General features: G+C 36.9%; 3 protein-coding genes across 4 annotated transcripts in view; all 3 read left to right on the top strand.

Moving 5' to 3' along the window:
* LOC129786261 (transcription factor cwo) overlaps window positions 1-27718 on the top strand; it is a 201588-nt gene that overhangs the window by 131117 nt on the left and 42753 nt on the right. The gene's annotated exons all lie outside the window — the stretch shown is intronic.
* On the top strand, window positions 648-1765 carry LOC129786283 (uncharacterized). Its single transcript, XM_055821184.1, has 4 exons — window positions 648-951; window positions 1009-1234; window positions 1297-1478; window positions 1538-1765. The coding sequence occupies exons 1-4, from the start codon at window positions 739-741 to the stop codon at window positions 1661-1663; spliced, it is 747 nt and encodes a 248-aa protein (XP_055677159.1). The 5' UTR covers window positions 648-738; the 3' UTR covers window positions 1664-1765.
* On the top strand, window positions 3355-4546 carry LOC129786270 (uncharacterized). Of its 2 annotated transcripts, none has more exons than XM_055821167.1 (2): window positions 3355-3833; window positions 3902-4546. In XM_055821167.1, exons 1-2 carry the CDS (start codon window positions 3434-3436, stop codon window positions 4369-4371), a joined length of 870 nt encoding a protein of 289 aa, XP_055677142.1. In that variant the 5' UTR covers window positions 3355-3433; the 3' UTR covers window positions 4372-4546. The 2 variants fall into 2 exon arrangements, with proteins under 2 accessions (XP_055677142.1, XP_055677143.1); XM_055821168.1 differs by having other exon boundaries at window positions 3358-3833; window positions 3914-4546.

Genomic DNA, 27718 nt, shown 5'->3' with positions numbered 1-27718 from the left:
CCTAGCTTTCGCTGAACGGTGACAAAATAAACTAAACTACTAAAACTGTCTTTTAAACTAAAATGTCGAAAAATAATACTGTACATGTATTTTTATTATCTGGAAATAAATGAACGATATTTTTTTTAATCGGAGTTTTTTTTTATTTTTTGGGACAAATAAATAAATAAAAAACAGTCCATAAAGTTAGAAAATCAAAATTAATTAAAAATTCAATATTTTCACCAGCTAAAATGCCCTCCTTAATTGCTTGAATTCTTCTTTCATTTGAAAAATGTAGGTGACATTATTGGGCGATAGATAGCTAATCGAAGCTTATGGTGTAAATGAAGTGAATTTCAATTGATCACAAAATCACTTGCACTTACCCGACTTACCCTGATTAAAGTGAAAACACATGCGATGGAGATGTAGGAGATGAGTAAAGTGTCTCTCTGCATTTTTGGGCGTCACATCCAGAACGTGTTGGTCATACATGAAGAGCATACAGGGCACTTAACACGGTCAATCGGAAGTAAAGCCCGGGTGGATGGAATAGATTTTCATTTCGGGAGCTGGTGTGGTTTTTATCAGAGCAATTGATATTCACGTCGGTGGCAGACATTCAAATGGGCGAATGTATAAAAAGCAAGTGATTGCAAATGGTTGACCATCAATCTCCGCAAGTTCGTCACAGAGACAACTCAATTGCTCCCGCCTCTGAGGATTTCACAGTGATATTGTGCGGAACCAAAGATCATGGCGCCGAGAGTCATTCTGGTGTGTCTTCTATCCCTGGCCGTGTTGGGATTTACCTCAGCTTCTCCTGCTATTCAAGCATCCTCATGGCGGACGGATAACTCGGTGGAGGAGATGAGATCATCCTGCGATGAAGACAGTGACGCAATCTCCTGCCTCAAGTTCAAAGTTATGAACTTTTTGGATTCGATCTTCAAGAAGGATCGCTTCGAAGTAAGACAATTGAATTTCCTTTTGTGAATAAGTTTTCTAATTTACTTTCTCCTGCAGATCATGGGTGATGTTGAAGTGCAACGAAATAGTGTAGGAGATGACTTTACCGGACGATCCAGTGACTCCATTATGGATAAGATGGAGCAATTTGTTCGTCAGCACGATGTCACATTCAAGGTGCCAGGATCTGATGCAAAAGTAACCCTCTCAGGTCGTGATCTCGATTCCAGCAACATCTCCCTCAAACTGAAGCTTCAGGATTCAAACCAAAGCGTTGGGGAATGTAAGATTCTTCAAAAAGAAAATTCAACAGCAACAAACTTATAAAATCTTTTTTTTTTTCAGCACGCAAATCGAAAATTAGGAAAATCATTGTTCCCATCGTAGTGTTCATTCTCCTCAAGGCAATCACCCTCATCCCAATGGCTCTCGGAATCTTGGGTATCAAGGCATGGAATGCCCTCCAACTGTCCTTCTTCTCCTTCGTCATCTCCACCGCATTGGCAATTTTCCAACTATGCAAAAAGGTAAGATTCTACAATTTCCTTAAAATTATAATATTTTGCTTAATAATTTTTTTTAACAGATCACAACGGACGGATTCATTCATCCCCAAATTGCTGCCCATGGTCCCTGGGATCACAGACGATCTTTCGAAGAAGCCCAAGCTGCAGAAGACTCCCAGAATCTCGCCTACAGCGCCTATCTGTAGTCTGTCGAGCTAATTGAGCCAAAGAGAAATTTTTAAATAATTTATTATTTATGGAACAACGTGTACATTGTCAAGAAATGAAAATTAAAAAACTGAAAAATATTTGAGAATTTTCAATTAAAAATCATTGCATCAAATCAGCAAATATAGAGGTACAATTTCTTATGATCCAAGGATATTTTCAAAGAATTATAACTTTAGGAAAGTTAAAAAGATTACATATTCTTTTGTATTCTCATTATTTAAAAAAAATCTTGAACTCTTTTGAAAAAATCTTTCAGAGCGTTGTATTAATTGCTTTTCAGCTAGACGAATTTTGATCAGATTACAAATTAAGATTATTTGACCCTGAAGCCACGATGACTGTTTATGCTCTTTTCTTACTTTTACTGATCTTAAAGAAATATCAATTTTTTAAAAAGATTTTTTATTCGATTGCTATATTAACAATCATTCTATTTGTCAAATTTAATATTACTGTAACATAGGGCTAATTATATCCAAACAAAATATAATATTTCATTTTTCTAAACTCTTTAAATGTAAACTCTTGAGTTAATTTTAAGATAGATATTTTAAAACGGTTTAAACTTATTAACGATTGTCGTTTAATATTCCAAAAAATGGGTCTAAATTAGATTTTTTAAACTCCTTATTTATTAAAATTGAAAAGAATAAATTATGAGAGTTTTTTAAAAATTCTAGCAGAAGATTTTGCCAAGATCTGGCTGAAAGAACTTTTCTCTCAGAAGTTTAATATCTCTTGATCCGATTGGCAAGAAAAATGATTTAAGATCAGTTTTGTATTGAAAAAAAAAATTTACAAGCCTAATTGTTTGCCTTATTTTACTTTAGAAGTGCTTATTCAAGAACTTTCTCCGACTATACCAATTTTGTCAAATTTTATTTTTTTTTATTTACACCCACCCCTTCCTAAGGTCTTCGGGTCTATTGACCCATGTGGACCGCCAACAATCAAATTTTATATTACAATGTTAAAAAATAAAAAGAATATAAAATCGTATTTAGAATTTTTTTTAAACTTTTTAAGAGTAAGCAAATATTCTGCCTTCTTTTGTTTACAGGATATTTTTAATATCTGACTAAAATTTGAAAAAAAAAAAAACAAAGTTTTTCAACAATTTTAATCAATTAAAATATAAACAAAATCGCAACCTCAAGAATCAATCCCAAATCATAAAATTTCACCTTTTCTTGAGGAAATCCTTATCAAATCCGCTTATAAATTAAAATTAAAATCCGGATCGAAAGTGAAACTACCCATAATTGTATGTTGTGTTCCCCTTTGCGTGGGTGGGCAAAATTAGGGATCTGGAACATCTTTGTATGTGGAACGTGCCAGAAATACCATCACACCGCTGGACGCCTTATCCAAAAAAAGTGACGCCTAACGGATATTCCGTTTGGAATCCGCCACTTCCGAGTGGGCTGAATACCTCATGTGCCATTGGAAGTGTCCACTTTGCGTACGCACTGAATTTGGTGGAAAACTCCGAAGCAGCGCAATTGTGGTTCCAAATTGATTTGCATTGAATTTTAATGGAGTTTCTACAATTGGAATCTATCTCATGTTGCCTCCTCCTTTGTTATTTTATTAACCAATGCACACAGCAATGTAATTTATGGGAGCGGTTGTATAAAAGTCTTAGCAATGGACACTCAAAATTCAGATTCGTCTTGCCCATTGGCGTGCACAGAGGCCAAGGAGACAGTCAGTTATCAGCAGAAGGGTTGCAAGAGAAGCCAAAGATGATCCAGAGAGTGTTGAGTGTTGTGCTTGTTAGTGGTTTAGTGGTGGCCACCACCCTTGGTGCCTCAATTGCTGACAATGAAATTGAAAGTCGTCAGCTGCAGATTCACTCCGGTGAGGAGCTCATTGACTCCATTATGAGTGATTGTTTTAGCGGTGATACATTCAAGTGTCTCAAAGGGAGGGTACTCTGCTACTTGGATACCAATTTGGGGGTGGCGGAGAAAAGTGCACGAGCCTTTGAGGAAGACAACGTTGATCGAGCAATTTTCGATCGCGTCGGTCGTGTCCTGAGCACCAGCGAATTTCGAATGGCTCTCCCTGAGGCAATCTTTGGACAGACTGTTCTCACTTATCGTCCCGATGAAGGATTCAACTTCCTTGTTCCAACACAAAGAGGTAAACCGTTTGAATTATTCTCTTAAGTAATTGTTTAAATTAAGAAATAAAATGCTTCATTGTCTCAGCTCGCAATGGAGATCTGAAGGAGAAGCTCCTCATCCCCATTTTGCTTCTCATGAAGCTCAAGCAGAAGATTGTCCTGCCCATTGTTCTGGGATTGATCCACCTTAAGGCAGTTAAGGCCTTCATCATGTCCAAATTGGCCATCACTCTTGTTCTTGGCTTCCTTTTGCACAATCTGCTGAAGAAGAAAGGCCTCCTACCCATGCCAATGGCCATGATGCCCATGCCACCCCCAGAACCAGCCCCAGTTTACGGTGCTCCCGCCCCATCTCCAGCCCCAGCTTCCTCCTACCAACCCAGCAGCTGGGAGCCATCCAGCGGTGGACCATACTCGAGAATATGGGAACCCTCAACTGATGCCCAACAAATGGCCTACAGTAGCTACTACCCAGGCTCATCTTCGTCATCTTCGGTCTCCTCATCATCGAGCTCTGGATCTGTCGGATCTAGCATCTCGCCCCATGCATACTGAAGTGTTCAAAGGAAGTCGAGAGCTTCTGCAATAATGCAAAATGTTTAATTTATTAATCGCAAATTTATTTATTTAAATAAATGTCAAAACGAGTCGAAATTACTTTCTGTACAATTTTAAATTATATATTTTAGTCCAAAGATTAAAATAATAAAATACATACCTTCTACTATAACCTGTCTTGAATATATAAATTCATATATTGATTCAAAAAGATATTTAAAATAGTTTTTCATTGAGCTAAAATTTAGATACAAAATCATGAAGAAATATTAGAAGTTCTGCAGAACCCTTTGAGAATGCCTCTAAAACTGCAAAAAATAACATAGTGTAGGCGTTAAATTTTTTTTTTAACACTGAGAGTGACTGTGATAGCCAACCCTCTTTCAGCGTACCGGTCCTCTCGGCATCAAGGCTCACGAGAGAATGACCAACGCATGATAAGCACCGCTAGGGCAACGCTTATCAACCATCACAGCCCTCTCCCAAAGAGTTTTACACACATAACGGACCATGGCACGGGATAATATTTTTGGCCTTCGGTCTCAATGCCTACAATTCGGCCAGCCCTGACACTGTTGCCGTCCCTTGGCAACGCCTTAGGTCTATGTAGGGTGGCATGTAGGGTAATTCAAATTAGGGTCCTCACTAATTTCTTTACGTTCCTTCGCATACTAGGGTCCTCACTAGCATATCACATTAGGGTCCACACTAATGTATTGGTTAACCTTATCATCTACTAGGGTCCACACTAGTAGGTCACATTGGATCTCCGACCAATGTACTGACCAATTAGTCCACCATCTACTAGGGTCCACACTAGTAGATGGCATTGGACTCTCACCAATGCTCTGGCCATTATCCACTAGGGTCCACACTAGCAGATCACATTAGGGTCCACACTAATGTCTTGGCCAACATCCACTATCCACTAGGGTCCACACTAGCAGATTGCATTAGGGTCCACACTAATGCATTATAGCTACTCTTCAATTATTTCCGTTCTTCTTTGGCCATTTCCTCAATTAATGTGGCCATTAACCTACAGAAATAATTAAAACATGGAACAAACTCACCGAGTTTTATTTCCCACTCGTCCGGTTCCATGCTGATCCTCTTCCTGGCATCTGAGATTAGCATGCCGCCCAAGATGCTACTCCTTGTGGACGCTCTCCTGTTTGTCACAAGTGGCTATTTCTAGCTGATTTCACTGAGGACATTCATGTGGGTGAACTGGCTGATGACACCTTATCATCTTATTTCTTAGAGCTTCATGAAATCTCTAGTACTGCTGCATCACTCAACCATCCGATTTCACAAAAGAACTCGTGTGAAATCTCTCCTTTTGTCTATCGGATACATTAATCTAACCCCTAACGGCTCATCGTACCCACATCTTAAGTCGCTGCCACAGAGGTGCTGCTTACTGATGATTTATATGGCTCTTGGGAACCCCTTTCTGTATTTTTCAACAGAAATTCCTTTTAAATGGTCGTCTTCTTGTTAGATTTTCCATCCACACTTTACACTGCCATCTACTGATAATCTTCACCAAAAAGATCATTAAATTGCCATCATGAGATTATATTCACAATCAAATCATCGCCTTATCCTCTTTGGCAATTCTTGAAAATGGATGGCAGCCATTGTGGAAATACTTGGGGCACGGCATTAAAGTGATTTTTCCGAGCTTTGTTTTCACCACCACAGAGCTTATTGCATCCTTGGAGAGCCCTGTACGCCGCCACTGTAACACCATTGATGTTCCCGCGATCCACTTTAGCCACGTGCTACCAACGATCACACCCACAATCCGCTATCCGGCATACATCAACATCCTTCCGTCTCACACGATGTCCCCGGAGTCACAGATTGTGACATGTCTCGACATGTTGAAGCACGCCAGGTGCGCGTCGACGTGCGATTGACATTATGCTCCTTCATCCTCTGCATGATGACCCCCTTTTGGGCATCCTGTAGACCCTCCAGAGGTCACAAAACCCGCGGTGTTAACAACACTGCACTTACGGAGCACCACAGCATCCATCACGCACGTACGCAACTTTCCGGGCGCAGGAGACTCCTCCTGGTTCTCTGTGAACTCACTTTCTATCACTGACACTCACACACGCCTTTTCCATGGCCATTGTGGCCCATATTTCTCGGAAATGTGCTCGCCGCCATCTTGCTGCTGTGCAAAAAGATGCTCCTCGATGTCTTTTTTTCCAGGAAGATTCCATCGGATTCCTTCTTGTATAACTTCCGACTCACGGCACTGCCCATATAAGGCCACTCCACGAGTTGATTTTCTCCAGCCTGCCGTATCCCTCTTCCCTTTATTACGTCACTGCATTTTTTTTTGCACTTTTCACAGCTACGCACTTGATTTTCACAACTTTTCTTTCTTACGCGCACTTCCATGGATACAATTTGGTTGTATCCCACTTCTGAATTTGTAGGCGTTAAATTTTTTTTTTAACACTGAGAGTGACTGTGATAGCCAACCCTCTTTCAGCGTACCGGTCCTCTCGGCATCAAGGCTCACGAGAGAATGACCAACGCATGATAAGCACCGCTAGGGCAACGCTTATCAACCATCACAGCCCTCTCCCAAAGAGTTTTACACACATAACGGACCATGGCACGGGATAATATTTTTGGCCTTCGGTCTCAATGCCTACAATAGAATTAATATGTCATGCATCAGACAGAGAATTATTATAGAATTTCATGTTAACTCAATGCAATCATTGCCGTTAATGCAATTATATATTAAATTTCCATAATTTTGATTTATAAATTCCTTCAGATGGTAGCTTTTGACTTCTGAGAAGAACCAAATTGCGCAAAATTCATAATTTTAGGAGTCATTTTGCGCGGCATTTGAGCACATTTTGTATCGTCTAGCAATCAAGAAAACTCTTTTTTTTTTCATCTAAAACAAAAATGTTTTTTGAACGTCTGAGGAATGTTTTTAGGGATGGTGGAAGATACAGAGAACGGCACACAAAAAAAAAGCGCCAAAGAGGTCAGATATAAAATATTATTCAAAATATGCCGATTGCCAATTCCAATTAAATAATTTCATGGTAAATATTTTTGCCATTGTCTCATCTCTTCGACAGACATCGAAGATCGCGTGATTAGCTTCCGTTTCGCGTCCAGATCCAGCGTTTTTGTGTTTCTGCGAAAAAAATCTGCCCCATAATTGTGACATATTTACATACAAAAATGGTTGGAGCTGAATGACTTTGGGAGCAGCGAGTTTATCCTTCTCTCGAGAGGGAATTGATTGAGGATTAGAGGCAATCATTGGTAATTTTCACGGTGGTTGGGTAATAATAGGGGACTATTTGGGATTTAAAATTCCACTTGAGAATTGAATCAGTGAATCCATCTTTTGCCAAAAAGCATTTTAGTATTCATCTCAAATGGCACACGATTTTGGGAGGCATGTTTGGAGTTGAAATCTGCTGGGCGAGGATTGCAAGAGATGCGATCGATGATGGAAAATGGGATGGGGAGGAAGAACGAATAAAAAAAGTGTTCAATAAAAGGCTGAAATATAGAGAAATAACTTCTTAAGCATGGAGTCGCGATTGTCATCACCAACCCCGAGAGAGACTCCACCAAACCATAAATAGCCACTATGAATTCCCCTTTGCAGAAAAGTCCAACAAATGCGCGCGGCTCCTTGGGCTCGGGCGCTTTGTTGATATTTGGCCAAAAGAGAGTCGATCGGAATGTAATCCAGACGCAAGAGAATAAATAATCAGGCAAGATGCGGTCTAGTCTTATGATGTGTAACAACTTCTTGAAGGGGATCTCGTCAATATTTAGCCACACAGACAAACCATTGCACGCGCGCAAAATCACAAAACTCCTCAAGTGGGCAAAAACACTTTAGCAAACAATACCTTAAATGAAAATGGGTAACCATGAAGGGTGGGCAAAAACAATGTCAAAACGCGCACTCAGGACTGATTTGGTGGATGGAACAAAACCAACAAATCCAAACCGTACCATATAGGATGGGAAGAAATCCCAACCATTGTGTCTGGCGCGTTTAGCTTTGCCAAACACAACACTAATATGGTCATAACGTGCCTCAAGAGTATTCCTTGTGTCCACCTTTTCGTCCTTTTGTCGGAATCTCCCTACTTCTCCTCCTCCTTCGGCTCTTCCCTTGTAGCTGCCCACATATTTTATATGTTGCTCCGACCTTCCTTCTTCTTACTGCCGACAACCTCCAATGGCATGTGCTACCTAAACCCACAAATAAACTCTCTTTGCATCCTCCAAATTATCTTTGGTAAATTGTTTAAGAGCAGTGATTTATAAAAATTATTAAATAAATTTTTTGAATCAAAGTAAAGACAAAAGATGAAAAGAAAATTACTTAAATATTTATTAAGAATTATCTTATTCACGTTTACTTAAATAATTTATTGGGTCCCATTCTGCGACCAAAAAATTCTTGAAATTTTTGAAATTTCAAGGATTTCTTGATCGCAGAATAGGAGTCTCCTTGTCCCGCTCATCTTATAAAATCTCAAAGATTAAAAGGAGTCTAAGACACATTTTAATGATTTTAATGATTCTTTGAATAAAGATTCCCATAAAAAAAAATAATTCTCCTCTATTGCTTAAAACAATTCAATTAATTAGTTGGTATACCACAATCGTGGCATACCAAGTATTGTAATCATCGGAAAAACCGACCACCTCAGATCGGGCTCAAACTTGGTATGAGCACGTTTTAGACTTCCCACATTACGAAAATGGTGGTGGAAAATTTTTGATCCGGCCGGCCGGCCGTCCTGCCGGCCGCCCTGCCGGCCGTCCTGCCGGTCGCCCAAACTTTGCCTTATATCTTAAGAACGGTAACAGATAGAGACTTCCGGTTTGAAGTTTTCTATAGAAATGTGGGTGTAAAATTTCATTTTTTCATATTTTCAAAATTCAAAATGGCCGCCGTCCGCCATTTTGAAATACCGTGAACCACTTCCCTTATAGTTAGAGGTCTGAAATTTTAGTATGTTGTAGTGCTCAGTGAGATGTTTTCATCGACTATTCATACTTGAAAATCGGTCAAGCGGTTTAGCAAATATGGCGGCCTAAAGCAAAAAGTGTTTTTTCAATATAACTCGAGAACGGCTTGACCGATTTTGACCATCTTGGTAACAAATGAAAGGTATTGAGAAGCCCTACAACAGTCTAGAACATTCCAAGTTTCAAAAACATCCGCAAGAGGCGCTAAAATAAAAAACAAAAATTGCCTAACTTTAAGGGGCAATATCTCCGAACATCTGTTATAGATTTCCTTTAAATTTTGATATGTTGTAGCCTGACTCAATATCTATCATCAGTCCGAAAATGAAGAAAATCTATGTCTCCGTTTAGAAGATATAGCCATTTGAAAAATTCTTGAATTTGAAAAGTTCTAAGAGCCATATCTCTTGAACGGTCTGTCCGATTTTGCTCAATTTGGTATCAAATTAAAGGTTTTGCAAAACTCTATAACTTTCCGAAACATCAGAAACCTCTAGAACCATTCCTTGTGGACAAAAAGTGCAAAAAACTGTTTTGGTAGAACAAAAATCCGCCATTTTGTGTTCTGGAGGTGACCTTGAAATGTATCGCAATATACATCAGATTATAGCTTATTTTAATAGCTTTCCATAACTAGTCAAGAAATTTCTGTAGGTCTAATAGAACTTAAGATATAAGCTTTTTTATCTGTCAAATTGCTAAATTTTACAAAAAATCGACTTTGACTACTAATACTACTCACAAATTAAATTACAACGCATAGACTGACCCATCCGCGTTGTGGTATACCAACTCTAATAACTGGACGCGTTATGATTGACTTTTCTACTCAAGACACTCAAGAACTTACTCAAACTTTCAGAGCAACTCACGTGCATTAAGCAAAGGAGATCGAAGATGATCGTGTCCAAAATACAACAAAGTTTTTGGGCAGTGACGAGACGAGATTCTCCAAATTTTATTTCTTTATTTTCATCCACAGATTCCTTGTTTGAATGATGGAATTTTCTGAGTGGATTGGAATGCTAACAAACCCAGAGGTGATCTCGGGGGTGGAAGTTTATTATACGTTACGCGGTGGATATCAAAGATGGACAAATTTGTGGAATTTCAGCTGAAAAATATATTTTCTACTAAAATGCGCATTTCACCCTCAAGGTCCCGCACCATAAAGCCATAAGTTATTTGTGTGTTGTAAAAAATAATTGTCACACAAGTTTTTCTTGCAAGTTTTTATTGGAGCTCCAGGAGAAATTGTCCTTTTTGCCTTTCTCCGACAGTTGGTAATAACATTCACTTTTATTGCTTACTTTCTCACAAAAAATGCTCTAGAAAAAAAAGGAGCGTGTTCTAAAAATTTATCTTATTTTGTCATCTTCTTGGAAGAATGATGCATTTCTGTGAAGAATTTTTGAAGCATGCGATGTGGAAAAAGCATAAAATACTACGACAGGAAATTTTTATGATCTCAAAAAAAAATCTTTGACATCCTTTTTAACCCTTTTCTCGTGATGAAATGTGTCCCTTCGGCGAGGGTGTTTTTTGTGGTATTTTTTCATTATAGAATTATCATTACGCCCAGTGTGGGTTTTTGCACCTACTCAGCACACGATCATAAAATACTGTGTGAAAACACGCTGGTACCAAGCGAAGTTTTATACCTGGGAAAGAAAGGTAATTGAATTTATGATCCAAGCGGTGTTCGTCTACGCTAGGAAATTGTTATACAGCTTTTTCAATGCTTCAAAGAGTACAAATTCAAATACAGCAGCAATTTAAACTACTGAATTTATTTAAATTGGCACACTCGCGAGGATCACTTGAAGATCATGGATATTGTGCGAAGATCCAATCGACATGATATGAAGATTGCATGGTGAAAAGAATAGAGATATACAGAAGAATACTCGAAAAGTCATTAATAAGCCATGAAATATCAGTGGATCATTGTGGATCAATCATCGCTTCCTTTTTCAACTCCTATTCTTCCTATGATCGGCGATCTTACAAATTGTGGTGTGCGCCAAGGCGATGAATTGAATATTTCATGATGCATCGAATTCCTCGTCTCTTTTTCCCTCCATTTCGCTTTTCTCAGGAATCCTCTCTCAAGCAGATTTTTACGACACACGATGACTAAATTGTCTGGAGGGATTTTTCATTTTTGCTTTATAAGCCGGCAGCGATTAACCCAATTTTTGTGAAAACAACCCATAATGTGCACTTGATGGCTTGTTTTGCATTTTTCACGTAAACAACCATAAAAATCTTGTTGCAAATTTTTCCATGAACCCCTTTTCCGTCCTTATTAGTTTTGTGACTTCTTCTTTTTTCTTGTACCCATCAACCCGACCAATGGCAGGGACATTAAAAGTGAGCTCTAAAATGCGCGCGCAATCAAATGTAGCGCGTAATTTCTCAGGGTGCAATTTCTCATCGTCTGCCATGGATTTTTTTTTGTATATAAATTGAGAAGTCCAATGGTTGACTCCTTGTCTTGCACACAGACAAATTGATGGAATTTGCATTGAAAAGTCCGCGTAAAGCTTGAGTCACACCGCGAAGCATTACGTCGAAAGGAAATGGTGTGACCAATCGTGCGATCACTGGTGATCGCTTTTTCGTATGTTGTGTATTAAAATGCATTTGTGTGTACATTTCTTCGTGTATTTTTATAGAGCTCTCACTCATTGGAATTACTTGAAAAATATTATATTGTAATCTATTATTAAAAGTTTACAAAACTCTATGTCTGAGATCTATTGCTGATCTTGCAAAAAGTTCAAAAATTGATCTACTTTCGTTAATAAAAGTTTTGTTAAAGATATAATTTTGGGAAAAAAATATTAAATTTTTTTTTCTTTTTCCAATACTTTGATAGGCCTGATGATGGGAGTAGAAAGAATCGAAAAAATTAAACATCTTAATTTTATAAAAACTTATTCTTGAAACAATAGTAATTTATAACGTCTATAAACCTTTTATTTTTTTAATTTTAATTTCAATTTATTTATTTATTTATTTGTTTTGTTTATTAAATTATTTTTAATCATTTATTCACAACAACGTCTACCGCAGTTTTACTACTACAACTGATCTCAACAGAAACATGGCAGAAAATCTGAAAATCTTTGTTCATATATTTTTTTCAAAAGTCAATTTAACTTCCATTTTTAAATTCAGCATCACTGATCAATGTTTAATTAAATTATGCAAATGAAATTGACTCTCAGGCAAATCGATGGCCCCATGAGTTGATGGAATCCCGCGAAATTGACCACTTTTCACCTCTCTTTTCGTCTTTATTTGCTTTTATCGCCGACAAGGAAGGGAAATGAGGTGAAAGCGCTCTATGGAATACTCTCACGCACTGACAAATGTTTCACGGAAATTTGCTAATTAATTTGTCACCGTGCGGAGTTGTGGAATTCTCAGTGGAGTTGATCCTCCATCCATGTGTATGAGGTACACCTCACCATTACAAACCTTCTTGCAATCGCACAATTAACCACCGCGAGGTGGTGCAGTGAGGGAAGGTATGGTTGGCTGCTGGAAAAACTCAATACGAAAAACATGCTTGTCGATCATCAGCGATCCTCGCGTCACTCTCGATCTCACTCTATCAAAGCTATGTTGCGATTATGATCGCATGCGGGGAGGAATGATCGTGGTTGTTTGGGCGATGGTGCTCTTCTTAGTTGATGGGTGAGGAGAAGGCAAAAAAATGTATTTTGCAAAAAAGAGATAGCCTGATTAAGTCCCATAACCAGCTGGTGTATCTCTGTGTGTTTCAAACACACATTCGTAATAAAATATACAATCAGTTCATTGAACTCCAATGTTTGGATACGATATCAAGTCATATGGTCGACCTCTTGTGGGTATATACGATCGCATGGGATCGTACGCGATCGTATGTGAGAATTCTTATGCTCACACATTACACACTCCCATACATAATTTATTGTCCAACAGTGTATGTAACGTAGAAACACGGGGTGGTGTTTTGTGGCATGGTGGAAAAAAAGGCGATATCATACAGACACAGAGTCTCGCGGGCGAAAATGTATTAATGAAAATGCGGCAAAAGATCGTGGTGTTGTCTCGCAAAGACGGCGCGCGATCATACACATCTCAAACGCCATTTAAATGCACATATAATACACACAGCGTCTTGCTATTTGTAATTTTATGCAGGTTTGACATTATAAACAATTAAATATATGATGCACACACATATACGCCGGGAGCTGCTGGGAAGATTTTGTGTCAAAGTGGTGGATACGGAAATCAATACATTTGTACGAAATGTTACATTTTAAGAGACACAACACATATCACTGTGAAACTTGGGAGTGCTAAATGTGCCCCCAGCGACCAAGGAAAAAAAAGAGGTGGCAGTTGAAGAAATTAAATTCGGAAAGTATATTCACATGCGATCATGCGAAAGATCAAAGGGTGATCCTCGAGTGATTTCTTTCTTCTTCTTATGATAAAAAAAATCTTTGAAAATTCCCATGATCTTGCTCACTGATGAAAAGTCCACAGCACCTGACACGATCAATCGATGGAATTGTGAAGTGGAAATTAATGTTACAATTTAAATTTATTATATATAATGTTCTTCCCTCATGTCACATACATTTCATTCGGGTGGTGAATGAAGAGGTGAAGACCTAAGAAAAGATGAGGAAAAAAAAGCTCACAGGGAATTATGTATGGCGTCTCAAGCACTACACTCACATGAGATCTCACCAACATACCATTCAGTAGATATGAATTTAATTTATAACACAACATACAACATTTTCAGATTCCTACTATATTGACTTCGATATATTTAATAAGAAAACTTAATTATAACGCCTGGAGATGCTATAAATGTGATCGGGAGGCTCCTTATGTGACCGTATGTTGAACCTTTCCGCGAAGAAGGGTCTCTCTGCCACATCCGATCGCAACATTAATTCACCGAATGCAAATGATGATGGTACAAAAGCCATTTCCATGCTCAAATTCCATTTTGGCCAAAAATTCAATCGCATTTAATGAGCTATAGGGTATAATATATAAGCATACATACATATTTTCCAGGTAGACGAAACAGCTGATGGTACTCACCCAAAAATTTCTTCGTTGATTACTTTCAACCATTTTGGAGGAATTCCACAAATTCACAAAATTAAACACACCCCAAACCCCCGAAAATGAGTAGAATAAAAGAAAAACAATTTATCTAGTTTCCTTTACTTCCGAAAACTTTTGTATTATGTATAATTCTAAATTTGACACTCATCAATTTTATTTTCCATCATTACAGAATATTTCAATGTAAAATATGTATATAAAAAAATCATTTGTCACCGTACAAATTACATTTTATAAAATAACAAAAAGATATAACATAACTTTAGTGCATACTTATTAAAAAAAAAAACATATTGACAGACTACGAGCTACAGGAGAATTTTCTTTATGAGAAAAAAATTATAAAATGAAAAAGTTAAAAAAAAATCTCTACCATAGTTTAAAAAAAAAATGTTGCAAAAGTATTAGAGATAATAATAAAATGCATTATACAGTATATAAAATTTTTTCATCACAATTTACTAGGAAGTAGAGGCAGAATATAAAATACGCACTAAAGAAAAATGAAAACCTTGTAAGAAAATAAGCTCAATACTTTGTGATCTTTTTCACAACTCATTCAGCAGATTGAAGAATGATTGGGGAAATAAATTACGCTTTGAAAATGACACTTTGAAAATTATTTTCGTTTTTTTTCTGTATGAAGGATAAAAATGGAAAATAAGGGGAGGATTTTTCTTTTATTATTTCTTCTTTTTCTTTGCTAAAAAAAAACTTGAATCATTTAGAAAAAAATGATCATTACTTGTTTAAGGATGAAGAAAGGATATTTGTTGCGGGACTCAGTGTGGGCGCGCACATTTTTGGGGACTTTCGTCTTCGGCGACAACTGGATGTTTCCTCGCGTCCAGGAACCGATCGCCATGCCTTGATCGTAGTGTCGATCGCGAGATCTTTGACGGCACCACGATCGCACGGATCCATTTGGCGATCGTCACACCTCCTTTCCTAGGCTCCTTCCCTCCTTTTTTGTGTCACTCTCTCAGTAGTATTCAGTTGGGTCAAGATGGCACTCAATTTCGATTTTTGGGCGGACGTACATTCCGGTGGGGTCTAATTTGTCATCTGTCGACGTCATTGTGGTTTGCTAAGTCGTTTCTTTTTTTTTTTGTTGCTTCCTTTTGCACACGGCGCAATGAATGAATGGTGAGGATCGCGTAGCCTAGATGCTTTGCCTTTGAGTATATTTTTGCCGGAGATCGTGTATTTCCTGTGCGATCTCAACTCACATCGAAATGATCAATACATTCCAGTGGGATCGAGTGATCTCTCCATTGTGGCCAATGATCTCTCGTGCTCTTCCTCTCTTTCTCAGTCTCCGCAACTTGGATGATGTGAATTTTTCGCCAAAGAGACGACAATTTCAATAGTGACCAGTGGGATCCAATGTACTTGCCATGGTTGATGATGATTTAATTTCCTTTTCTAAGTCTCAAATAATCTCTCTTCTCCACAATATACTGATAAGGGATTCCTTGTGCGGTTATTTCAATTAGTCTCTGAAGCAATCAGTCTTTGCCCGATACTTTCCCCCCTTTTGCTCACTTAATAGTGTCCAGTTGGGTCCAATTCGGTCGCCATTGCGATGAATTCAAATGAAGCAGTCTTATTTTATTAATTTACAAGATGATAAAAAGGAAACGAAGATGTGGCAAAAATAAATTTCTCCGGTGATTTTGCCAAAGTTTGTGCGATCAGTAGACCTCAGTGGGATCCAAAATTCCAGTCATGGTTGATGTGAGGTGAAAAAAACTCTTTTCCAATTTAAAAATCAAATTTATCACACTTTCTTTCAAGCTCAAGCACTTTGCTTTCACAAATCACTTTTTTTCGCTTCCTTGTGCACACACTTTTCACGAATATTTTCTCTATACTTTTCTCTTTTTGTATTTTTCTTAGTTTGATCCTCACACGCTAATCGTGGGCGTGAGATGGTGAGGAGCAAACAAATTGTATGGGAAGATGTTGTGGAAATTCGCGATTTCAAGGCGAAGGAAAAATTATTTTACTTGAAAAAGATCTGAATGACTCGAAAGTCGGTGCTGCAATGAATCGACGTGCGATCCGCGGGATCGTTTAAATCCTATCGGCCCTGACGGTGAACATATGAACTAACGCACTGTATGTACGATCGCATAAAACTAATACCTTTGCAAAATGTGCGATCGTGCTTTTTACGTGTGGTTGTGCGATCGCTGCGATGGGTGTGTGCGTGTTGAGATGGTTGTGTGGTGGTAAAGTCTTCCTGACTTGAGTGACTAGTGATCTCTAGAGCACGTGGGTTCTATGCATTTTTTATTGTCATTCCCTGACACTATTTTTTTCACCATCAGATCTCTCTGCCTCTTTTTCTCCCATTCATCGCCCGCCGTCTCGTCCGATGCCGGGGCTCCTTTTTACCTGGAAGCTCCCTCTCTCTCTTTCTTACTCTCTTTTGCCAAGGCAACAATGCAACCGCCCAAAGAAGTAAACACCTTCGCTGCGTAAGCCTGGCCAAATGTCAGGCCATCAGGTAATAACACTATAATCACATATGAGTATCTGATCGATGACTGAGTGTCTACTGCGGCTCTCTCTGCATGGCTCTTCGCATATTCGGTGAGTACTCAAAGTGAACAAAAAAAAAATGATTAAAAAATTAAAAGGAGAATGAAATGCTACATTGAATATATTTTCTCAAATTGACTTTTTTTTCTTCAACACACCATCAAAGTCTTGTAGGTGCGATGGTGAATGAAGCAGCATAAGAAAGACAAAACACACGAAAAAATGGTATGTGTGCTGCCCATAAGTTTGCCATAAAGAAGAAAAGGCACACAAAATGCAAAGAAGCGGAGGAATTAAGTGGGAATTTATTGTATTGACGAATAGACGAAGTTAATAGTACAAGACAGGTAAATATTGTTAATGGGGATACCTCAGAAAGGCAAACACAGCCCAATTTGAGCTATTCAACCATAAATTATGCACATACAACTGGAAAAATGGCACGCACTTTAAATTGCCTGCTATATGCACAGAATTATCAATTACATTCCTCATCTTAATGTCCAACAACCAACCAACACACCAAACCCAAAACGTTTGCGATCGTGTGCAAAAAAAAATGTCTCTTCGAAGAAAAAGATAAAAAGACTTCTCTTGTCTGCAAAAAATGCAGCTTTCATTTAATTTCCTTCCATCTACTACATACAACACGACCATTTCCAAAAAATCTTCATCATCGGTGGATTTAGTGAATAGATTCCCTGGCAAAAAGATCAGCGCATTTTGTATGAGAGATCATGAGAATGGAGTTGAAATTAAAAGAGGTAAAATGAAAAAAAAAATTCCCATCGTTTTTTCACTTTGCAAGCAAGTCGCCCAACGCGAAGAAGGAAGCAAATGAAACTTGTTTATGAACTAATTTAAAATTTCACTAACAATTCCACTGTGACACTCGGGTGCTGAAGAAATAAGCAAATAAGCAAAAAAAAAAAAGAAACATGAATGCAAGGCATAAAGAGAAATGGGAAGTCCATTGCGGAGAAGATTGACGCATATAGAGGTGAAAGTCGTTGCAAGAAACTATTCCGCATTTTATTAAATAGAATTTATCGTGTACCAGGGATCATTTTGATCTCTTGTTGCGCGCCAACAACGAGGGAAAATGCGAAACATTAACATTATTTCTGTGTCCATTTTGATTGCTTCCTTGTTCAAAATGGTCTTTTCGGGTAAATTATTGTATATATGTAGGTATATATTGGACACACGACCACACATATATAGCGAGGGAATTAAAACATCGCGATCGCTAAAAAGCTTGCTAAAAATTTGCCAACTTTGGTCATAGAACTTTGTGATTCCTTGAGGTTTTTTTTTTCGTGAAAACAGCAAAAGAAAAAGAAAAGAGCAAAGACATGAGAAAAAATGAGATTTTTACGATCAAGACGCTTCTGCATGGAACCAAGATTCTCTCACAGGTCAAAGCCCATTTTACCTTCTCGGTCGTCTCTTAACCCGATGGTGTCTGGTTAGTTTTATCGCGTTTCCACGCTTTGATACAAATAATAGAAAATTATCGTGTTAGATGAATTAGAGGAGAGGAGACATTTTATTTCCACCAATAACCAAACAACATATATACCGATTAAACCGCGACGATCGTGCATCTCTTATAAAGAGAGTGCTAACCCGAGATAGCCATCATCTGCATCCTCACGGAGGAATCTCACTCCGCAAAAAGACATCCGCAATCGTGCATTGCAGAACTGTTGTGCTTGAGAAAATCAAGAAATCGCGATGATGACCTAAATTCCGGTCAATATGAGCCATACCCTCCGACGTCTCCCTGTGTCCGTTGATACCACACAGGTCACTTCCTCATTGCTGTATCGCGCCATCGTCGATGCTAAACTCCACCACCAATTGGCGCTCCCTCGGCTAACCTTCTCCAATAGGATGGCTTCCCAGCCTGTTTGCCAAAGTATTTTGCAGACATACACACATAACCACTTCATCGCCCAATCCACCTCACCTCCAACCCCAGCCCCACCGCAAAAGAAATTCTCACATTCTCCACTCCCGCTTGGTGAAGAGGCACGAAGAGCGGGCAAAGTAGCAGAAGAAAGCATCAAGAAGAGTGCTAGAACCCACGGCAGAATTGGGACTTCTCCAACTTCTCCGAACTCGCTGTCACAAACCACACACAATGGGTAGGAAATATGCTAATGACTGTGTTTAAATATTTAATAAACGGATTTTTTTTTGCACAAAGCCAACCTAAATAGGTCACACGGAAGAATACGGACGTTTTTCACAAAACCATCCATCAGCAATTTTAACTGCTGATTCAGACAATTTAAGTTTTTCAGGTCACCAAGAGTAATGGAAATTAAATATTTTTTCTACCTCCGTGATATACAAAAGATTCTTTTATTGGTGTTTTTTCCAAAAGGGGTAAATGACTACTCCGAGTTTAATGCTACGATCGGCGTTTTTGTTGAGTCTCTCAGCCAGCAATGATTGTGTGACTTTAGCGAGGTTAATAATTTGTAGAATAGAATGTTTTCATCATTCAAATTGATAGAAATTTTCTCTGATTCATTAAGTACGATAAACATTATTTCATATGTTTAGCTAATTCGCCAAGTTGAAGCATGTGGTATGAAACCAGATGTCTTTGTCTAGAATTCTAGCTAAATTAAACCAAAATTGTACCTATCAATTAGAATTTACATAGATGCCTCTTAAATGATTTCAAATAATTCGTTGAGAAGGGTTAATATTAAAATCACCAGGCGTCTCCATTTAAATTTTTATGTAATAATTTATTAACCCTATTAAATTAAAAGTTTAAGATAGTAAAAAATCTTTTATTTAAATATTTCCATAAAAAGGTTTGATATTTTAAATTAATTAACAATTCATTTTTACCAGGCGTCTCCATCATGGTTTATATATAACTTCAAAAACTACAAAGCCTACTCCACTGCTGATTCTTAACCAACTTATAATTTTAAATATACATCACTTTTTATTAATTACCAGGCACCCCCATCTAGTTTGTAAATTTTTAAGTAATTTTTAAAACTTGACTTCGCAAACTCATGGGAAATAATGATAACCAGGCGTCTCCACTGTTGTATTAACCAGTTTAGTATTGAATACAAAAAATTATTTTAAAAAAAACATCTACTATACCGCATCCATAGCAATTCCTGAAATTAAACTAAAATAAACATACCAAAAAAAAACCAGGCGCCTCCATTGCGAAAGTAATTAATTTTTAATTATCTATTAATTAAACTAGTTTTTATTAAAATCAATCATTAATACGCGAATTGAAGAAATAAAAAGAATGATATATTTTTTTTTAATTTCTATATATTAAAAACATTTTCTTCCTCAATGTGAAGTAGATATATTAAAAACGAAGTTTAGGTCAAATTAATCAAAAAATTTGCGTTGAAAGAAAAATGATGATTTAGCAAGAGAGTGCAAAGTGTGGCTTTTCAGCGCTTAATTTCTTCTCGAATTACCCAGAAGTCAATTTAGATGGAATTGCTGGGTATAAATCTCAAGTCGATTTACATAGCTATGCAGTTCTCGTGGTGGTTTTGCACAATTTGCACTTGTGTGTGGATGATGTGTTATATCACAACAATATTTCAGGATGCTTATTATTTGATACCACCCATTGGATGATTGCGCGAGGAGGGGAAGAAAGCGCGCGAACTTTCTCGAATGATCGCGTAGTGGCGTAGCGAAAGGAGTTTAGTGTTGTTGATTTTGCTATTGTCCGTACGTGGAGAAATGCGTCGAAGGGGGCAAAATGGAGAGATAAAGAGTGAGATGGGTGTGTTTGGGTGGATGGTCAGAAGAAATGGTGAGAGTCATCGGGCGCTTGAGCGTCTCTTGGAGATACCGGAAGCGTAGTGGCAATCAAAATTCTTTCCCACTTGAACGAATAAAGACCAGGAAATTCTACGATTCGATTAAAGAGAAAGTTGCAAAATTACCTGCAGCAGTAATGTTAAAAACCCATACCTCTGCACCCTGGCTGGTACATACACCGCGGATGGAGTATATCGTAATATTGCATGAATAATGTATTATGTAGTCGTCTCGGTATTTTCCTCTCTGTATATCACATTTACAATATTTTTCTAACATCCACAAAAAATATATATATGTGCATACATGTAGGTATAGACAAGATAGTGAGCCTTATAATCAAACCACACATAACACCAAAGTTAAATATGTGTAGCTTGTTTTGCTTACATAAATTCACATAATCATCATCATCATCTCTCCTCTTTTTTTTTAGCTCTGCGATGCACATTTTTCTCAGGCCGATCATGCACCCCGCCGACCCAGCTCCCCGTGTCCTCACTCGAGCATTACACTTGAAATTATTCACAAATTCATTTCCGATTTGTGAAGTCGTCACATGCGGAGCTGCTAGTGTTGTTTTCTTTATTGAGTGACTTTTATCTCTCTTTCCTATGCGCTCTCTTCTCTTTTTCAATTGTGAACTGCGCTTGGGGGACTCGTGGCGCTTTCCGGACGACCTTCGGCCGCACTTAACACCATTCCCTTGTAACATGGAAATTGTGTGTGAAGAGCAATGCAAAATAGGGGGAATATAAGAAAGTCACTTATGTGGGTGTCACGATGCACCATTTCACTCTTTTCCACCACCCTTTTGCACCAACTTTTGCTTTGCATACAACATCGCCGCAACACAGTTCATTGTGAAGGCTGCAAAAGTTTTACATACTTTATACATAAAAAAAACAACAATTATATGTATATGTAGGTAACTACATATTACACAAAACTTTTTTTTTTTATTTTGAATTTAAAATGAGGGAAAATCTTAAGAAAATATAACTTTTCAGGATCAGGATAAGGATAATGCTCAAAAAGTCTTTTTATATCGTCCTTTTGTTCTCTAACAAAAGTATTGCTATGCAGGTATTATGTTGTACATAAATTTAATTTTTAAACGCCTTTTATTCAAGGATTCTTTAAATTTGAAAATCAGCTAAATGTCCGTAAGAGGGTGAATCAGTCTATTAAAAACAAAACTTTTTACAAATTATAGAACACAAAAAGTTTTTTTTTCAAAAATCTTTTAAATAATTTTTTTAAATAATGTGGAAAATATAAAAATGGTGGATTTTCGGTCTACTTTCGTTCTTTGGGTTAATTATTATTTTTCTTAATTTTTCGCCTTCGTTTCGGACTGTATGAGTCCTTCCTCACCTTCGCCTTTTTTTTATTTTCCACGAATACAGTAACTAAATAATGCTTATTAGGGAAATAACTAAAAAAAATTATTAAATTGTCAAATCAAGAGAAAAATCCATTTCTTTAAGAATATATTATAAAGAAAAAATAATTTAAAAAAAAATGTGTTTGGGAGTTTCAAAAAGATGATAACAAATATTTTCAAATTGATATAAATATTTTCTTAACATATCTATTCACAAAATATTCGTATTTGTTTATTACATATTTTTATTTTGTACCCAGATTTATTATTTTTCGGTTTTTAAATTATAACAAACCATGTTTTAAAAAAACCTTTTTCTTTGCAAATTAAGATAATCGTATTTTGAAATATAAAATAAATGCTATTGATTTCTAACATTTTGAAAATTAACTCTACTTAATAAGACAAATATGTTTAAAAGTTGTGCTATATTTTAGATTTAAAAAAATAAAAAGAATTGTAGATTTACCTAAAATTATCCGAATTTACTGTTTTACTTCTAAGAAAAGGCTAAGAAATTCTTTTTGCAAAGTCGCTAAATAATGCACAAGGTTCTAGAAAAAAAACCTAAAACTTTCCAAATTGGTTAGAAATAAAAACCTTAACGACGCTTTTAGAATGAAACTTGGTTATTCATAAAGAAAACTATACGAAGAACATTTAGAATGATGCGATTAACGCATCATTAGAATAGCATAAGAAAGCAGAATAATAAAATAAAATTATAATCCTTAAAATTGAGATGTTAGAACTTTTAATGGGAGACGAAAGTTTAATAAAAATCATATACAAAATTAAATACTCGCATACCATTTTAAATCGAGAACATGCAGTTTTCATTGGTGTAGCAAAAACAACCAAGGTTCAATAAACTTTCGTCTTTTGGTGATGTCTTCCTATATACAAAGCCATCCAAACTTTTGTAATAAAATCTTCATGTGCACATGACAAATTAACATTTTATCAATTGCGCTTTCTGAAAATTTACCTTTTTATTGCTTCTCTGTGGGGTGCAATGAATTTATTAATTTAGATTTGTTTCTATTTAACATAAATATTATGTACAAAGAAAGTGCTCTTCATGTAACTCCAATTCCAAGTAATAGAGGCAAAAGAAATTACCAGGTAGATAGGCGGAAATATATCTCACATGATCTTTTTTATACAACACCTTTTTTTAGTGATTCCATCTACCACGGTTTAAAAGCAAATGATTTTCCCTTGGCATGCGGCAGAAATTTTCTCCCACTGCAAAAATCACAAGTCAATCCGAATTATGTACAATGTTTTTTCACATATGTATGGAAATTATGTACAACATCGCATCTCTCTGTCTTTCATCCCACCAGCAAGAGGAGTTTTGTATATAAAATGGAAATTGTGTGTTATATAGAAAGAAATTCATACACTCTCTGTGCGATGTGTTAGAGTGAGAGCTGTGATCGTATTTATGTACATTGAGCGATATGCTAAGAATTGTAGAATGAAGACTGCGCGCAGATCTTGTGGAGTTCACTGGGGCGAAGTTGAATGAACTTTCATAAATACGCTGAAATAAAACTGATGAGATACACCAATACAATTATAATGCAAATTGTTCACTCATGATAGTCACTTTTTCACCCTGTCCTGCTCTTTCTCTCTCACTCACCTCATTTACCTCTCGCTCTGGCAATAGCATATTTATATATATGGCAACATACCCCGCATTCCCTCTCATCAATGTACACAGCGTAGGTACATCACTTGTGGCAATTTCACTAAACATGGGAGTGAAAGATCTTCGGAGGAGGAAGAGGTGGACGATGAAGAAAAAAAATTTATACGACGTCCGTATTTTTTTTCGCCAAAGCGTACATCCAACTCCTAACCATTTGGCGTCCACCACATTTGGTATTCTGTCTCACTCGCGCTTTTAATTCTTTTGCCAAGTCGTCCACGGAGTGTGTGAAATTTCTTTGATGAAGTTGGGTTAAAAAGCACCAACACAATGCGATGTAAATACACCTTAAATATATACATAATGTAGGTATATATGCTCGTCTTCCTCCTCTGAAGACGCTTCGTGGGGTCATGATAAAAAAAAGAATTTACTCATTTTATTGCCTGTCGAATTAATGAAGTAAAGGCGCCAATTTAGATATGCTGTATATGAAGGAGCTTTCCATCACTCAGAGAAGCTTTTAAAAGCTCACACACATGGAAAATATGCTCAATCACCTCGCTATGCTATGGCTTGGGGATTTCGCAACGCACAGCTCTAGAGAGCATAAATATTGAGATGAGAGTTGAGGAATTTCCTCGGAAAAAAAGTTGTTCACACTGACTTGGAGGCATACACATAATTTATAAAAGTATGTACAACCGCACATACAGAGCGGATGCCCAAAAGTTCTCTCCCACCGAAGCGTCTCACCCGTGGGCTTTACCATGTGCGCGATCACACTTTGGAGGGCTAGAAGAAAGGTACAAATTCAGAGGTATATACGCACAGCACACGGGTAAGGACAAAAAAACCGAAGAAACGCACTTTTTCACATAACTTTTGTAATATACAAAGTACGCACCATGCTGTTCGGTAAATTGAAAACTTGTTGACATTTTATATTTGCTTCTGATTATTGACTCCGGCGATGATACTGCACAGTTCGACGACCTTAATTTGTATTTCCACGTGCGTTGCATCAATCTGGTGCTCATGACATTGCCCACACAACATGTCTCCACATCCAGCGTAATCACATTTTACCACCCACCCCATGGAAAAAAAAGAAGAAACATCGTTTTTACTTACGAACCAATTTTATTGAATTCCGCCGAATCAGCAGGAAGTTCTTTGCTCTCGCCCCAAAGTCCATAGTAATAGAAATTGAACCCAATCAATGCAAATATTGCTTCATGTGGAATTTTTAGAACGTCACATAAAGAGCATAGCGTCAACCTGATGCAACATTTTGCAGTGACCTTTCTGGAGTATCTCAAGGTGATATCAATCTGAAGCGGTGATTGATCGCGTTAGGATTCTAGAGGCGGAAGTCGCAAATTGATTTCCATAAGTCTTACTTTTTATTAGAGTACCGCACAACACGCCTTTATTAGATATCTGATTTGAAAAAAAGCAAGCTGTTTTAAAATTGTTTAATTAAGAACAAAAAGGGAGGGAATAGATCAGTTTAGAATTTTTCAAGATTATTTTTTAAAGATTAAATTGTGAAACACTTTTGGCCTATTGTTCTAAACAAAAAATATAAGATTTGCATTTAAAAGAAATTATTTTTTTCTTTGTTTATTTAATGAACTTAACAGGGAATAAGGTTTTTATGTTGTCTTAAAAATTTAATTTATGTACAATTTAGGTTTTCTTTAATATATCTTCTAATCATTTTCATTATTCACATAAAAGCTCTCAGGAACAATAAGAGACTACTTTTTTTTATTTTTCTAATTTTTGTAATAATTTATATTGTAACACAGTATTTTTTAAACTTGTTTTGAAACTTAAGGAAATATTTCTGAATTACTTTATTTGTTTTTTGTTCTATTTTTATTTGCTTTATATATATTCATTTTATTTAAAATTATTAATGATTAATATAAAAATATTCTTTTTTTTTTCATTTTCATTTTATAAATTCTCATTTTATTTTTGATCACAATGAGACAATAATCACATCATTGGAATAATTCGTCATACAAGACAGATCTCATGAATAATAATTTAATTAAATCTAATAAAGACAATTTGAAGTAAATAATATATTGCAAGAAGTGTTAAAAATGCAAAATAAATGATCATAATGTAAAGTAATGAATCCCACAAGTTTGCATGCTGCAATGCGAGAAGAAAATGTTGGTGTTTTGTGAAGCATTTCACAAAAATCGAGGAAGTCTCTCATTTTCTCTTGTAGCACGAGCTCTTTCGTTTTTATATTTATCTCGCGCACTTATGTGTATGGAAGGAGGAAAAGCTCATGAGAAAAATTCTAATTCCTCTGTATGACGGATGCGGAGGCAACTGCGGCGAATGTCAACATTCTTCAATTGCTCGGCAATATTGTCGCCGTATATCTCAAGCCTCCCAAGAGATGTTGGCATTGGATGGTAAGACTGTAGCTACATAGAAAAAAAAGCGTCACATACACAATGTCTTGAGAATATTCTCTAATTGCAATATATTGTCAGCGTTGATCACTTCTTGTTTTTTTGAATTGCGCGCACAAACTCCACAAACTCAAACGACTAATCATAATAATAACAATATTAATATCTTCGTCACCATGTGGCAAAGTATTGCAAAGCAACATTCCTCCATCAAAATGTCTGCACATTATTGCAGTGTGGCATTGCGGGCATTGCGAGCATTGCTGATGTGCGCAAATAATGGGGGTGTGAGCATGCGAACATAAGGACATGGGTCACACAGAAGCGCCAAAAGATCAAGGATCCCATCTGCTTCCGAAATGGTCAATCCTTCATCACCCACCATCCGTCTGCACCTTTTTTTTTCACCTCCATCCCAAATGGCGGGAGATTTTGGGAATTTAACGTGAATTTATTGCAGGAAATTAGTGAGTCTTTTGTACATATAAGAACCCACCAAAGAGAGCGACACATTTCACTTTGGCGTGAAAGGCATAGAAAATGGACTTTGGGCCATCGGTCAAAAGATGAATGAGGTGTAAAAAAAAGAACATAAGAGAAGGGAAAAAACTGTCAATGGTGGTCACTCCAGGAAATCTGGTCAACATGCAGATTATGTCTTTTGTGGCCATTGTCCGATAAATCCAAAAGACCACTTCATTTGAGCTTCATAAACCTCCATGCAGCATAGCCCCCATCAGACGCCAAAAATGGGCAGTTGGTGTTTGAAATGTAAAAGAGTTATTGATGGCATAAATCGAGCGAATAATAATTTCTTCAAAAACGTATTTCAAAGAATTTGCGTTTAAGTGATGAGTTTGAAGCTGTACAAGGAAGGTGTTAAACATTTGCAGGTGGTCGGATTATCCTTCGAGAATTTACTCATTATTCCTTAATTTATTTTTAGATCAATTCGTTAAATATTCCAAAAACTTCTTAAGATTAATTTGAAGCATTTTCGAAGATTTCTTTCAGAAAATTAAAAAAAAAACTTCTTTGCAGACTAAAAGAACATTTCCTCAGAGTCAATATAAAACCAGGAAGAGAAAAATAAATTACCAGCAATGTTCATTCAAGTAGTACTCCCGTGATCCGCAACTTTACTGTGAAAATTTTCACCGCCAAGTCCACGATATGGCGGGAAAATGGGAAGAAGTTGCTGGATGATGGTGAGGTTACATAATATTTTTCCACATAATCTTGTATGGGCAACATGAAGGCGGGATAGCCGTTGGTGGACGC

Source organism: Lutzomyia longipalpis, chromosome 1 (assembly GCF_024334085.1).
Source record: "Lutzomyia longipalpis isolate SR_M1_2022 chromosome 1, ASM2433408v1".
In the NCBI taxonomy this organism is placed as follows: domain Eukaryota; kingdom Metazoa; phylum Arthropoda; class Insecta; order Diptera; family Psychodidae; genus Lutzomyia; species Lutzomyia longipalpis.
This window is presented reverse-complemented; position numbering and strand designations above follow the sequence as displayed.